At 39.9% G+C, this 13,706-nt stretch overlaps 1 protein-coding gene across 3 annotated transcripts in view; it reads left to right on the top strand.

Annotated features, from left to right (window-relative positions):
* nphp4 (nephronophthisis 4) overlaps positions 1–13,706 on the top strand; it is a 168,273-nt gene that overhangs the window by 13,668 nt on the left and 140,899 nt on the right. For all 3 annotated transcript variants that reach the window (XM_044351856.1, XM_044351857.1, XM_044351855.1), the window contains exons 3-4: positions 11,945–12,114; positions 12,530–12,594. In XM_044351856.1, the coding sequence (XP_044207791.1) occupies positions 11,945–12,114; positions 12,530–12,594 (235 nt within the window). The remainder of the gene's footprint in view (positions 1–11,944; positions 12,115–12,529; positions 12,595–13,706) is intronic.

Raw genomic sequence — 13,706 nt, 5'->3', positions numbered from 1 at the left:
CAGGTGTTTGAGGAAATTACAGAGCATAAAAAAAATTGTCACCTGTTCTGAAAGATTTCTTCAGTAGGAACTAATGGTCTTGGGGCTGAGTACCATAGCAAATATTAAAAGACAGACAAAGCATTGTTGATTTTTCTCTCTTCATGAGATTTGTTTACAACAAGAAGAACAAAGAATAACGCCAGCCTTATCCACACACTCAATTGTGTTCCGGTATGAATGCTCATTAGCCCAAAATGGCCCAAAGGAGTCGTGCATGCCTTGTTTTGAAGCGCTAAGTGCTCAGATAAATGGCCAGCAGTAAAACATGAACCTACATTGAGTCTTGTTATGTTCAGTCTTCCATTCTCTATTTTCTTTTACAAGGCATGGCACTTCCTACAGTAAATGTAACGAGCCTATGAAACCCTTCTATGTGAAAGCCATATGATTGATGGACAAAGGAGCCGCTATGGCAGCATAGACAGGCCTTCAGCTTACCTCGGTGCTTAATTCCTTCTCCCAACTGGCATGCCACACTAAAAGATATACACTTCAATTATACATGGGGACGGTGGGGGCGAGGACGGTGCTGCCTTGCCGGAGAACTGATCAATATTTCAGCTCCAAGGGGACCAAACATCTAGTGGAGCAGCTGCCGCTTAACAGCTTTACACTCTGGAGTGGCACACCCTGTAATACACAGCTATATACTGTAGGTGTGTATGTGTGTGTGTGTGTGTGTGTGTGATCGAGGGAATTCAAGGGCCGCAAGAGCTACTGGCGAGGTGACAGTAGGGGGAGATGAGAGCTGTGAGGAGTGTGTGTGTCGTGTGTATCGACTTGATTCTTACTTGACTGTTCTTTCTCCATTCTTATCTTATTTCTCTTTCTGTTGCTCCCTCTTTTCACTCTGCACATGCAAAAAAACAAACACACACACCTATCAGCTCTCCCTGGGGTCTGCACTGCCTGTGTGTGGGGTAGACAGAAAAAGAGAGACATCGAGACAGAGAGAGAAAAAGAAAGAGAGTCTGTCTGTCTTGTCCTTTGTTGTTCCAGCCTTTGACATGTCAATTCCAACTTTACCTTTTTGAATCTGATGTCTGGCAGTGTTCCTCCAGTCCTTTTTATCGTTGTGTTTTTCCTGCATTCCTCCCTTATTGTGATGCATCTCCAGCATTCACACGCAGTGCCCGAAGATTGTCTGTGAGGCATTTCAGGCAGGATTTACAAAATGTCAGGAGACCAAAACCTGAGTGACAAACTAAGACTTTACCCGGTGAGCGCTGAGATCTGTCGTTGGCAAAGCCGGGGGTGTTGTAGAATGCAGGATCTTTGGATTTTCTTGGGAGTCAGGGACAAGGCAGCAAACACCAGCGGCACTGAAGCTAAACAGGAGGAATGGGGACTCTGGGAAAAGGTTATGGGAGTTGTGCTGATAAGGGGGTTTTCATTTTGTGCAAGCATGTATTATGGGAAGTGGGGACAGTGCTGATGCTGACAATATGTTTCGAACATCACTGAAGCACGCTACCTTTAAGGAACATGTCACTGTTACTGTTCTTTCATTTTGTTAATTTCTCATCTGCGTGAGACCGGCCTCGACTGTGATCCGGGGCATATGTCCTGTCATGACTCGTGTAAGTCACAGTCGACATTGCTTCTGCTCTCAGGACCTTAGTCGGTTTTCAACTTCATTTGTTATCCCCGAGTCAGTTTGGAGCCATCATCCATCTTTGTTAGAGTCTGTCTTCCCCATTTTGTATCAAGAGATTTTGCTTGTTTCTGTCAGGTAATAAGAGCGAGTTTTCAGATAAGAAGTATGTGGATTCAGATAGGGCTGCAACTAATGGCTATTTTCCATTATTGATTAATATGCAGGTTATTTTCTTGATTCATCGATTTATTGTTTGGTCTATAAAACATTAGAAGACAATGAAAAAGGCTAACCAACGTCTTTTAAATGTTTTGTTTTGTCTGACCAACAGTCCAAACCCCCAAAATATTCAGTTTACTACAATGAAAGACCAAGAAAAGCAATGAATTCTTACATTTAGAAACCTGGAACCATATTTACTTTAACAGTAACTTAAAGGATTAATCGATGCATCCCAGCTCTAGATTCAAAAACAGTTGGAGTTACATAGATGCAAAACCACAGAATAACTCATAATATAAAGTGAATGTTGTGAGAGAATCAAATGACTCAAATGAAATGCACAGGAGTGTGTGACATTGATGTGCAGGGTAAACGCCCCTATTAAGCTCACCAAATCTGCTTTTCAGACATTTTTAATATATACTGACTGCCTCAATTTAAGTGAGAACATTTGAGTTAAAATGAAAGTCTAATCTCTCATTTGAAGTGTCAATAATTCATTTACACCAATTTCTAATGTTTTTATTGTTTAATTTGTCAAAATATGTCAATAGTCTGGCATGGGCTTAATGGGTACCTAATGTACCCTTTAAGCCTATGGGTGTTCCAGAGCAGCCTATTTCATGATTTATTGACAAAGAAATATATATTAAAAAATATTAACAATACAAACTTGTTCTATTCAAATCTGTAATCTCTCAGCTCTCAATATCTATCATGTTGTCTCCACTTCAATCCTATGGTCTGAAAATGGCATTTGAAATGAGTGTGATCAGCCTTTTTGCTGTGTTGTCAACGCAGAAAAAGCTGAACTTACAACATGTCTTCTTTGTAATGTAGCCAAAAAACGATTTATGACAAAACTAAAACTATAGTGGACAATACTCTTCAATACTTCATCTTTCAATGTGTGTTATCATTTTATCTGAATCTCTATCCTATGGTGTGCTGTTGCCATTTGAAATTGGTCAACATTTCTGACCTCATAATTGCGCTAATAGTATAGTCCTGGTCCCTCCAGCTCTGCTCTGCAAAGGATGAACTTGCGCTCTACATCCTGTATCTTGTCCTTGGATGGGAGAAAATTAGGTCAAAATTAGGGAGGAAAGTGGTTCAAAGGTCAAAAGGAAGAAAATCGCCATTGAAACACAGTCAAGTGGGCTTAATAGAGACGTTTACCCTAATTGATGCTGCTGCAGTGTAGCAAGATGGTCGGCCATGATACTAGTCATAGATTTAGCGCTGCCAGATAGTGGACAAGTGCAACAAGATAGACTTCAGATTGAGTGGTGATTACAGATAAGCAGTTTTTTACTGTACACTAAACATTTGGCCTTGTACCTGGTAACCAAAGTGACATTATGATATTATGTTGGGAGTGTTTTTTTCATTACAAATGACAAATATAGAAATAAAAGAAAAGACTGTGAAATGTGGTTGAAAGATCAATCTAAGCTAATAAGCAGGCCTGGAGCTTTCATGCACTTTTTCAACTAATTAGTTTTACTTTCCTGTGTTGGTGGATACAGTTTTGGAAGGATTTTGAAATTGATAAACAATTAGATATTTAAATTTCTTAGTTATTTCTGTCACACTTTTCTAAAACTAAAACTTTAATCGTTAGTGTTGCATACACACAAATCTGATGAGTCCCTGAGTACAACATGTTTAAGGTAAAATTTTACTTGAATTTATTCTCACTGTGTGAATGAATTCAGAACTAACTCAGATGAGCTACTGTATATATTATCAGTACACGTTATTACTACAAAGGGCCCAAAGCGTTAGAAATGAAAATAGCCAAACTTTCACTGAATGTGATCAGTGTGGACTGATAGTTGTTGATGGACAGGCAAACATTAGGACACTAATTATGTTGGACTCTTCCACCAACAAATTGTCTCTATTAGTAACCATAATGTTTGTATTCTCTACTGGCCTATGCCTTTTAATTGTGGCAGATACCCACTAGGGCTGGTTGTCATCTGATATTTTAATTTAAATCAGGAGCCATAAGATAAAATAATTAGATTAAGATTATGAATCTGACATTTAATGCCAGCTTTCGGTCCTTTTGATCAGTGCCAGAAAAGTATTGAGATTCAGCTCAGTTGTATACATGCAGGCCAGGCATCCTCATTTCGAATGGAAATTGAAAGATCGGTCATTTCTATATAGCTCACGCACTGTTTAAAATTCTGTGTCGTCAAAAACAGTGTAAGATGGTGATTTCTGAAAAATGAGAATTACTACTCTATGAAAGTCTTTGCTGGATAGAAATCGCATCACTGTCAACCTCTTTCCTAGGAGGGAATCCACATAATTGGGCTGTTTCTCCAGTAATTGCTGCAGTCCTCTCATCTTTAGCTGATAGATCAGCTTTTCCCTATCCTCCACCTGCTCTTTCCCTCTCTCTCTCTCTCTCTCTCTCTCTCTCTCTCTCTCTCTCTTTCTATTTTGTCCTTATGACATAAACTTTTATATCAAACCACTTAAAAAAAAAACTTCAGCCACATTGCAAACCTCAGGGGAAACAGCATTTACCATTTCCTTTTTTTTTCTTGCACCAGTCCCTCAGGTGATAGGAAAGAACACCTTTCCTACTTTCAACTTCTCAATCAGCAACATTACGCTTCTTGTTCTTTTTTCACCTGTCGTGCTTCAGGTTTTCAGTAGCTGTCTCCTCACCTTCCTACATCTGTCATCTCACAAAATAGGCTTCCCTACAGAATTTATAGAGATCCAGGAGTGTATTATGGCAAAGATAAGATGTAGACATGTGCTGATCATTTGTGTAAGGGTCCAAATTTACCAACTACTCTGCTCTTAGCACAAAGTTAGTGAATGGGACCCTAATCTCCTTAGATACAGTCAAATGGTAAGAAGGTTATCAGTTGCTAGGAGCAGTTAATAAACATTTTTCAAGCTGCTTAAAAAAATAGGAGATCTAAGAGTTGTTATGTCTGTAAGTCTTATATCAACCAGTTTCACCGCTTCCACCGCATCCACACTTGTCACCATTTTTGTGGCAGTTTTTCTGGATCTGGCACAGGAACATGATGTCTCCATTCCTGTATCACTAAAAAAATTGTGAGATCTTGGCAGCGATTCAGACTGGGACTCGAGTTGAGCTGGTCTTATCAGTCTAATCTGGATTTTATTTTGGAATTAGTTTCCATGACTTATCTTGATTCTTGGGACATGTATTCTTGTCCTGCTCCTTAATCGCTGGTGCATCATGCTGCCACCAGCGTTGACGTTTTCTCTCTATTTAGGTCTAATTATCCTCTAGTCTATTTCGGACTGGATCTGACTGTCCTGAGATCTTTTGGGATCTGGTCTCTTTTGTGTAGGTTTTCCACGGGTCAGTTTCCAACATTTTAAACCACAGAGGACCTCTAAATCTATTTAACTGACACACATATGCATACACGGCCCTACCTGCCCCGGCTGTGACATTATTGATCATAAGGAAGCCTGGAGCCTCCGTCCCTGTCATATTCTCTGCCTCTCTATCATCCACACCAGCATCTCTCATTTCTCCTACGCTGGTGACAGTCATAGAATTTCACACCGAGAGGATTTGTGATGCTGATACCCGCTGGTTCTGTGCCTGTCAAATGACTTTCTCTATCTCTCCCTCTCTCTCTTTCTCCCTCCTCTCCACCTCAAGGCGTTGGCTATGCTGCCAAAACTAGTATCAAAGCGTTACAGCCAAGCATCTCGGAGAGTGCGTGTGCTCGCTTAGCTTCACAGAACTTCATGAGCTGAGCTGTGACTTCAAGTTTTTGCCTTTAACAGCAACATCTAAGGGAGAAGGCACACGGCATATAACAAATGTAGTAGCAATACAGTTGGAGCTCGCAGTTATATGTACACGTATAATGCATTACGATTGTGTATTCATGTGCTTTTTTTCTATGCTGTAAGATGGCAGCCTTTATTCTCACACACACACACACACACACACACAGCCACATGCATTCACACAGTTATATGCATAACATTTGAATAGCTAATACACCCATGCAGACATGCAGAGCCAGCCTATTATCAGAGTCCCAGGTAGCTTACACTAGTGCTCCCAGTCAGCATGTTGACTAAATGGAAATGCTCTGTTTGCTTTTCTTTTGGGAATGCTCCAGGGGTCGGAAAACAGGGCCCTTTAAATTACACTCCAGTTGCTCTGGACCTCTCTATGCAGAACTACTGCTCGTTTGCAGCCTCATTGTTTTGTGCGATGCCCATCATTCCCCCTTCAGTGCTTGCTCAGATGCCCACAAGTCGAGCATTTGAATGACCACCTCGAGAGGGAAGGAAGAATTAGCTTCATCTTTTACAGTCTGATAGCACTATGAGAGGTTCATAATTGTTTGGCGCCATCAGCCTGTAATAGGACTCTACAAATCTATTTCACAAGTTGTTAATATTTTCCAAGAGCAAGTTCCATACATTACAAAACACTAATTACTGATTAACACTGTAATAGTTTTCTATTTCCCAGCAGACAATAAGCCAACTTTATGGTACAAAATCATCTGTCAAATCAATTTATTGCCTCTAAGGTTGACAGTAATCCAGGTCGTGGTATATCCAGAAGGGCTGAGTCAAGGACAACTGTGCCTACTTTAGATTCTTGAAGAAATTTTGCTTCTCATCCAAAAGTCTTCTTCAGTTCTGACAGATTGACAGGTTGTCCCGAGCATTTAACCTCTGTGAGCTTTTTACACCTTGAAAGTCATTTATGTCACATGTGGTTTGTTAGTCCCAACTGATGACCAGCATCCCCCCACCAACCCAACTCTATCACTCAGCCCCCACACAAACTGGAAAAGCTTATAGAATTTTTCCAAAAATGTCGCTTGTCACACTTAACATAATTTTTTAAGTTAATTTTACCATTGCTGTTGGAGGTGAATCAGACTATTACCAGGATATACTGTATTTCTTACTTGCTGTCAGAGCAAATAACACCAGTTAACTATGGGACAGATTTAAACTATGGGACAGTATATCAGCGGCGCCCAAAAGAGCCAAATGGATCTATTGTAATGTCTCTTTCTTGTAACTAGCTGAGCTGTAAATGTATTAATGTCCAATAATTGTCCATTCAGACAGTTTAAACACTGTGACAGTCAACTGAACCCACTCATCTTGTTTAAATACCATATTGGTCCCAAAATGTGGCGTAGACACACCCACTCAACTCTCTTTATCTCTCTATCTTTTTTTGTAGTGTAACTTTGCATCCGACAACATTGCTTCCTCACACTTTCATTTGCCTCTATCCTGCTGTGGTTAAGTTCTCTGTCACCCAGCAAAACCCCTAGTAGCTGCAGACAGGCTGGTTGTCGGTAGTGACAGTGACTTCAAGCTACATGCCTCTGTGCTGATGATGTTTTAATGTCACCCTATTGCTGTTTGCCCCTTTTTATTCGAGTTGTGGGGGGAGGAAGGTTGGATATTTACCCCTGCGAGAATCGATTACTGCTTTGTTGACAGTCGCTGCAGAGTATAACCTCTCATTAGGTCCGACATATGCTGCGCCTGGCGTTGCTGCCGATGCAAGCTGTTTTCTCAATGACATCTCTCAGTGCTCCTGTGGCGTTGGGAAGGAACAAAATGTCATAACATTGCCTTAACATAAAGTTGCGGGGAAAAAGTGTAGCACACTATGGCGGTCTTGAAATTGTTTAAATTTAGAGGTTTGCTCAGGCAAACTGAGGTGTCAGGTTTGAACACTGGAATGAGAGAACATATGATCGATAAATTATCTAAAACAAACATACCTCATTTTTACAGCTGCAGGTAGTGCTGAACAACATAGCAAAGGAGGAATTGCCTTCATTGACAAATCATGGCAAAGCTGTGTGGATATGAAAACAATAAGATTAATAATAAGAATAGAAACACAACAGTGTCGCACCGGAGGATGCGATACCTCCAAGCAGTTAGTTGTCTATGACAACCTGCTCTGTGGATACAGTTGGTCAAAGACAAAGGCCGTCACGTTGCGGCCCTGCACTCAGCCGGGATCTTAACAACACGGGTCAGCTAGGAAATGTCCAGCTCTGAATATGTACTGGAAAAAGATAAAAGCTCTTTGGTGCAGGACAAGGTGCAGCTAAAGCATGCTGCACATTACCATGATTGCAGAAAAACTGTAGAAATTAGCTCAACAGCAGTTCTAAAATTTGCCATCTTAAAATCCATTTGGGTAAAAAGTTTCATTCCAAACACTTAACACTATTTTATACTTAGTTCAGCTTGTCTGTCTCAAAATATTCATAACCAGTCATAGCTGTTTTTGACTACATCCTTCTGTAAAATGGAATTATTATTGGACAGTGTGTTTTTTTTGCCATATATTGGAACAGCATCAATTTGGAGGTGTATCAAAGCAGTGAGGCAGATGAAAAAGGAATTCTACCTTTGAATTGGAAATCCGTCATGAACAGTGTCCACGTTTGGATAGCTCTGAGACTGGGGACTATGTCTTTGACCACAATGCAAATTCCACATTATCACAAGGGGGGTGGACTTGGGTGAACATGATAGAAAATATGGAACCCCCCCCCCCCCGTCTTTTGTTTATACAGCTTGGGATAGGTTCAAGAGAAGTTCATTCAAAGATGAGGCTTTGATTTAAGGTTGGAGGGAAACAAATAAATAAACTGAGTGAAAGTAAAGTTTTCAGTCCAGTAACAGTCAATGACCTGCATCTTGGGATGGGTGATTTTTTTTTACTTTCTCAGCTCAGCCAGTGTTTGCTGCTGCTAACACATGACAAACAGAATAATTGCTCAGTACCTGAGACTAATACATTGGTCAGATTATAGAAAAAAATTGTATTAAAATGTCATAAACTACTTTTCTTTCAGAGTTTCCATTGAAAACTCGGCAGTGAAAGTTTTGTCAAAGACTCTGTGTTTAGTCACTGGACCCATTCTGTATCACTAGCCCATGTTGACAAGACCATGCAGGAAAAAAATGGTTAATGTTGAATCATTTCCAGCAGGAAACTTTCATCTTAGCAGACAGACCAGCTTGTGAGCTATTTTATGAATCTCAGTATCCTTGTCGGCAAGGCAAAGTCCAGTGAACACATAAAAAACAAGCAAACAGACAAATAACTAAATCAAACCTTTGCTAGACGAGTAACTTTGCTTCCGACGTTTTTCCATTTGTATTCAGCAGCATTTGTATCTGGACAACTAGTAATTTAAACCCACCGTGCACAGAGATAAAAGACTGATAAGGCTGAAATAGGAATGCCTCCGAGGTTTTGAATTTGAACATAAGGCTCTGCGGTGGCTGATAGCTGGGTCTAAAGATGAACAGGCTCTGCCACAGAGGGCTGGGAAGAATTGACTCTGTATTTCAAGGAAGCTCATGTCTACTTATGCCATTTTTTTTGTTGACACTGTCATGTTCTTCTTTATGGTTTTGGAAAATAACAGGCTTTATTGTGCTCGGGGACCAATGGATCACAGAGAATTTGTGGCTGCCTTTATCACATTCAGGCCTTTGTGCATATAAATCAGTGTGGCTCGGCTGTAGGTAGGCTATTATTTCCAATTTGAATGGCAGATCAGAGTCTGTAAACAATTGCACCTACCTGGCACAGACTACAAACAGGCTCCCAAAAGGCTTGACTGTCTTCCTCTGAACTTGTGTAAAAATAGCGAGGTCAAACCCCTTTACATAATCCTAAAGAGTGTCCTCAGCAGAAGGACATACCCACCTCTTGAATGTGAGATTTTTGATGTCACACCCTTCAACAATCAGGTATTCTTGTCAACCCTGGATGTTTGGCTCATTCCTTTTTTAGAGACCTGCAATATGGAGATTGACAGCAGTGTGCTTGGCACGACCACAGTGAATCAAAAGCAGCACAATAACCGGATGAAAGAGTGGGTTTTGTTAATCTTTTTAAGTGAGGGACAAGGTGTATGTTTCATGATTGTGATGGAGGCAAACAATCTTTTAGCCTGATAATGAGACTGAACTGCCGTTTCATTTCACTTCATTCATTCAGCCTGACAACACGTTGATTTTATCCCCTTTTTTGTTGGGAGGAGCGTATTTTGTTTTACCCCAACCAATCAGAAGTGAGTGATGTATCCACCCTGCTGATGTAATTTTCATTCAACACTGCAAGGAGCGGTTAATGGTTTTTCAAGACAGTCGAAGATATACGTCCCTTTTTTAAAGTTGTTTTTCTGTAAGTTGACTTACAACAAACTACAGCTGCATCGATCTCATCCACACTTGTCACCATTTTTCAGGAAAAACTTCAGGTACCCATTTTTAATACCGCCTAAAAAGCTCTGATTGATTGATTGGTTCTCCATTCTTCACAAATAGAAAGTTTGACACCTCAGGTTATACAAGTGCACTGTAACTCATGACATCAATGTGGCCATCAGGAGCTGAATCCAGTTAATTCAATGTTCCAGTCATATGGAACATACTGTATGTGTATCAGAGCACCATGAAATAGGTTTGTGGTACCAGGATTACTGTGGTAGCATTTTTCACATTTTCTTTTCTTTTTTTCTTGTTGTTTCTTACTCCCTCTGTTGGCCCTGTGCTATAATGGTGTAATTTTTTTTGTGTGCAAAAAATCCAGTGAAAATTGATGCAGTCTATGTGTAACTTTCAACCGTTTCTTCTCAGTATGCCAGGGTCTCCCAAGGTCAACTTCCAAATACTATATGTGTGTGATGTTCTTATTTTTAAGAATTTTTATATATTTATTATCCCTGGGCTGCTGTAACTCAAATGACAGCAACAGTTGATGCTGGATGCCAAGCTAGGTACCACGGGACTGTGCACCATCTGTACTTGTTTGTATGTCATTTCACTGAAGTGATTCTCAACATGCTGTTTATTGGACACTATTAGTGTATGTCATGTAACTCATCTCGATCTCAGTTCTGTCTGTCATGTTTACTCTCTCTTGCACTGAGAGAGCACAAACAAAATGTACAGAATAGGTCAGGCAACGTGGGCAATATTCTGCATATATTATCCAAAGTGGTTAACATATTGTTTATTCATGTTTCTCTCAGGCGTATATTCCACATATATCAGTTTCTTTCAGTAATGCTAAGCTGCTATATATCCTGTCCTGTGTGCTGATGTCGTTAGAAGATATGATCCTCTTCTCACTTGCAGTATGTAATTAGATTCTTGTAGTTGCCTGCAGCAGAAAATACATTCGTTAATTAAAGGCATTAAAATGCCTCGCTGGTCATTGTGTAAGGTACATGCTAGAGTATGTACTCATTATTGTCTTGTCATGAGTGTACATGTGAAATGTGTTCGGGGGCTTTATTTGTTGGGGTGCTGGAGTTTCCACCAGTTCTGTCATGTGGTAAACAAAACACCAAACAGACAGATGCACACACTCGCACTCATTATATCAATTACTGTATTAGTATATTTACCAAAAGCTTTAGTAGATGGTATAACATAACTGAGTTGCAAAATGCATTTTAAAGAAAAAGTCTCGTCTTGAGTGTGGACTGACATAGAGTCTTTTGGAACTGGTCATTATTATAGCTTGGGGCTACACCAATGTAGTCAAGCTGGTAGGGTGATCAATAAATTACTTCTGATCTAATCTAATTGAACCAATGGGAAGATTATGAAAATTGAGTTACATGGCAAGATTTGCAGCAAGGAATGCGTAGATCCACTTCTTGAATTAATATTTTGGTATTTCTAATTTATTTGCTTGGGAAAAGAAACTCCAGCCCTGTGTTCCTGATTTAACAAGGTAAATTAATATGTACTGTATTGTCTCTTGTATGAATACTTGTTAACCTGCTTTAAATGTTGCGTTGACCTGCAGATGCCACAGTTTAATGTTTAATTCAGTGTTCTTTTAATCTCATTTAAAATTAACAGAATGGTTTAGATCACCGACCTTAAAAACAATCTTTCTTTCACTGCAGGGAAGCTTGTGAGGTCGCTTGACATTAGATATAATTTAATGAAATATATAAAAGCTGTATTCCTAACAAAGTAAAGATGTAATATTGATAATGTCTGTCTTTACTCCATATGGCTCTCTAGGTCTTGTACTTCCACACGTCTCTGCAGTTGCCCAGCACGGTGGTGGTTCTGGAGCTGGTGTCATTGTCACCCAGGCCAGATGGCTCTCTGCAGGCCCTGGGGCGAGGCTTCACTGTCTTGGAGCTTTTTACCAACAAGCCAGAGGCTCAGGCTGCTGATGGGGACAGAAGGTGATTAGCCTTTTCTTAATTACACCCGCTAGGGATTAATGAGGTTTCTCATGAGGAGATAGGACAGGTATAGTTGTAGCGAAGGGGTTGCTGCGATAATAATATTCACTACCAGCTTGTTTGGTCTTGTATACTTATATATGTATTTGTTGTACCTTAAGCTTTTTCAATAATGTGTTACACAGATATAACCATTGTAATTGTCAAACTTTTTACTGCATGCTTACAGAGCTACTGTGCTTTAGCTGTTTGGTGAGACCAGCGTTTGTTGTGCTATCAGCAGTCAAAGTGAAGAGGACATGGTCTGATAGTTGTTTAAGAGACTCTAGTTTTAGAAACATATTTATATAAAGAGACCTATGGCACTTCCATTTATTCATTCAGTCATTTAAATTGGTTTCAATTTGTCTCGTAGACTGAATCTACACCATGGATCACCAAGGAGCCTCCTCCATCCAATGCTGAAGGACACTGTTGACTGTAAGGAGCCCTTTTATAATATGTTTAGCTATCTAATGCTAATTACATTACTTAATATGTCCCTTAAGTATTCATCCCCTAAAGTGGCTGGAGGAAAGCTGAAGGATTCTCAGTACATGTGGAATTTAACAGCATTTATTTCCAGACCAGTGCAGCTGTAATTGAGCTTCTCCAAAGATACACATAAACGTCTCTGGGAACCTATATAGAGAAAGATGTTATAGATTATCATGGGTCACAGAAGTTTGCAGAGGAGCAGACACACACCACTACCAAATTTCAACGAGTTGTGCGGACCTGTGCGTCAAGCAAGTTGATTGATTGATTCATTTCCTGCCAGGATCTCCATGCTTGAAGTCCACAGCTTGATTATTTTGGGGAATTCTCAACTACTGATTGGATTGTCTTTGAATATTAGGCTTACATCAGTTAAGCATTTGAGAACAAATCTTGTTGAATTATTGAGTTTGCTACTGAAGTGTGGGTTGGTTTAGATATGTCCTCACTTGGCCCAAAACCAAGGTTATGAATTACAAAACACTGTAGTGCCTCACAGTATGAATAACACTGCGCCCAGTGAGAGCCAGAGTTCCTGCCTTGGCTATCATGTCACATGAATATTAGAAAAGCTTCTCTCAAACGGACTCTTATGCTTGCTGAATTATTAACCACATGCCTGTTGTTTAGTGGAACCATGCTTTTCTGTTTTAAGGGCCATACTGCTGCCACTCTTCCTGCGGTTGCTCTTTTATGGTCAAAACCCTTTTTCATTTCTTTATCTCACTTTTATCCTCTTCCACTGTGACAGGGACACACAGTCCCTGTATCTACTGCATGATATGAAGCATTTTGAGCGTGAATTTCTGGAGTGCAGCAAGTATTCAAAACTGTTTTGTGCTGGAATGAAATGAGTAAATTTCCTTATAGTGGTCATTCCTGTATATAGTGGATTGTGCTCAATAATTATAATGAGATAACCTGCCCAGGAGGCTGACCTTTTTTTCCTTCTGCATTCATTATAAATTTTACATCATTCAATTTCACAAACTGCAAATGAAGTTGAGGTTAAAAGTTGAACTCAATGCAAGTGTGAATTCAAACTATAAATGGCT

This window comes from Thunnus albacares, chromosome 5, assembly GCF_914725855.1.
Source record: "Thunnus albacares chromosome 5, fThuAlb1.1, whole genome shotgun sequence".
NCBI classification, from domain to species: domain Eukaryota; kingdom Metazoa; phylum Chordata; class Actinopteri; order Scombriformes; family Scombridae; genus Thunnus; species Thunnus albacares.
Note: the sequence above shows the minus strand (reverse complement) of the source record. Positions and strands in the feature narration are given on the sequence as shown.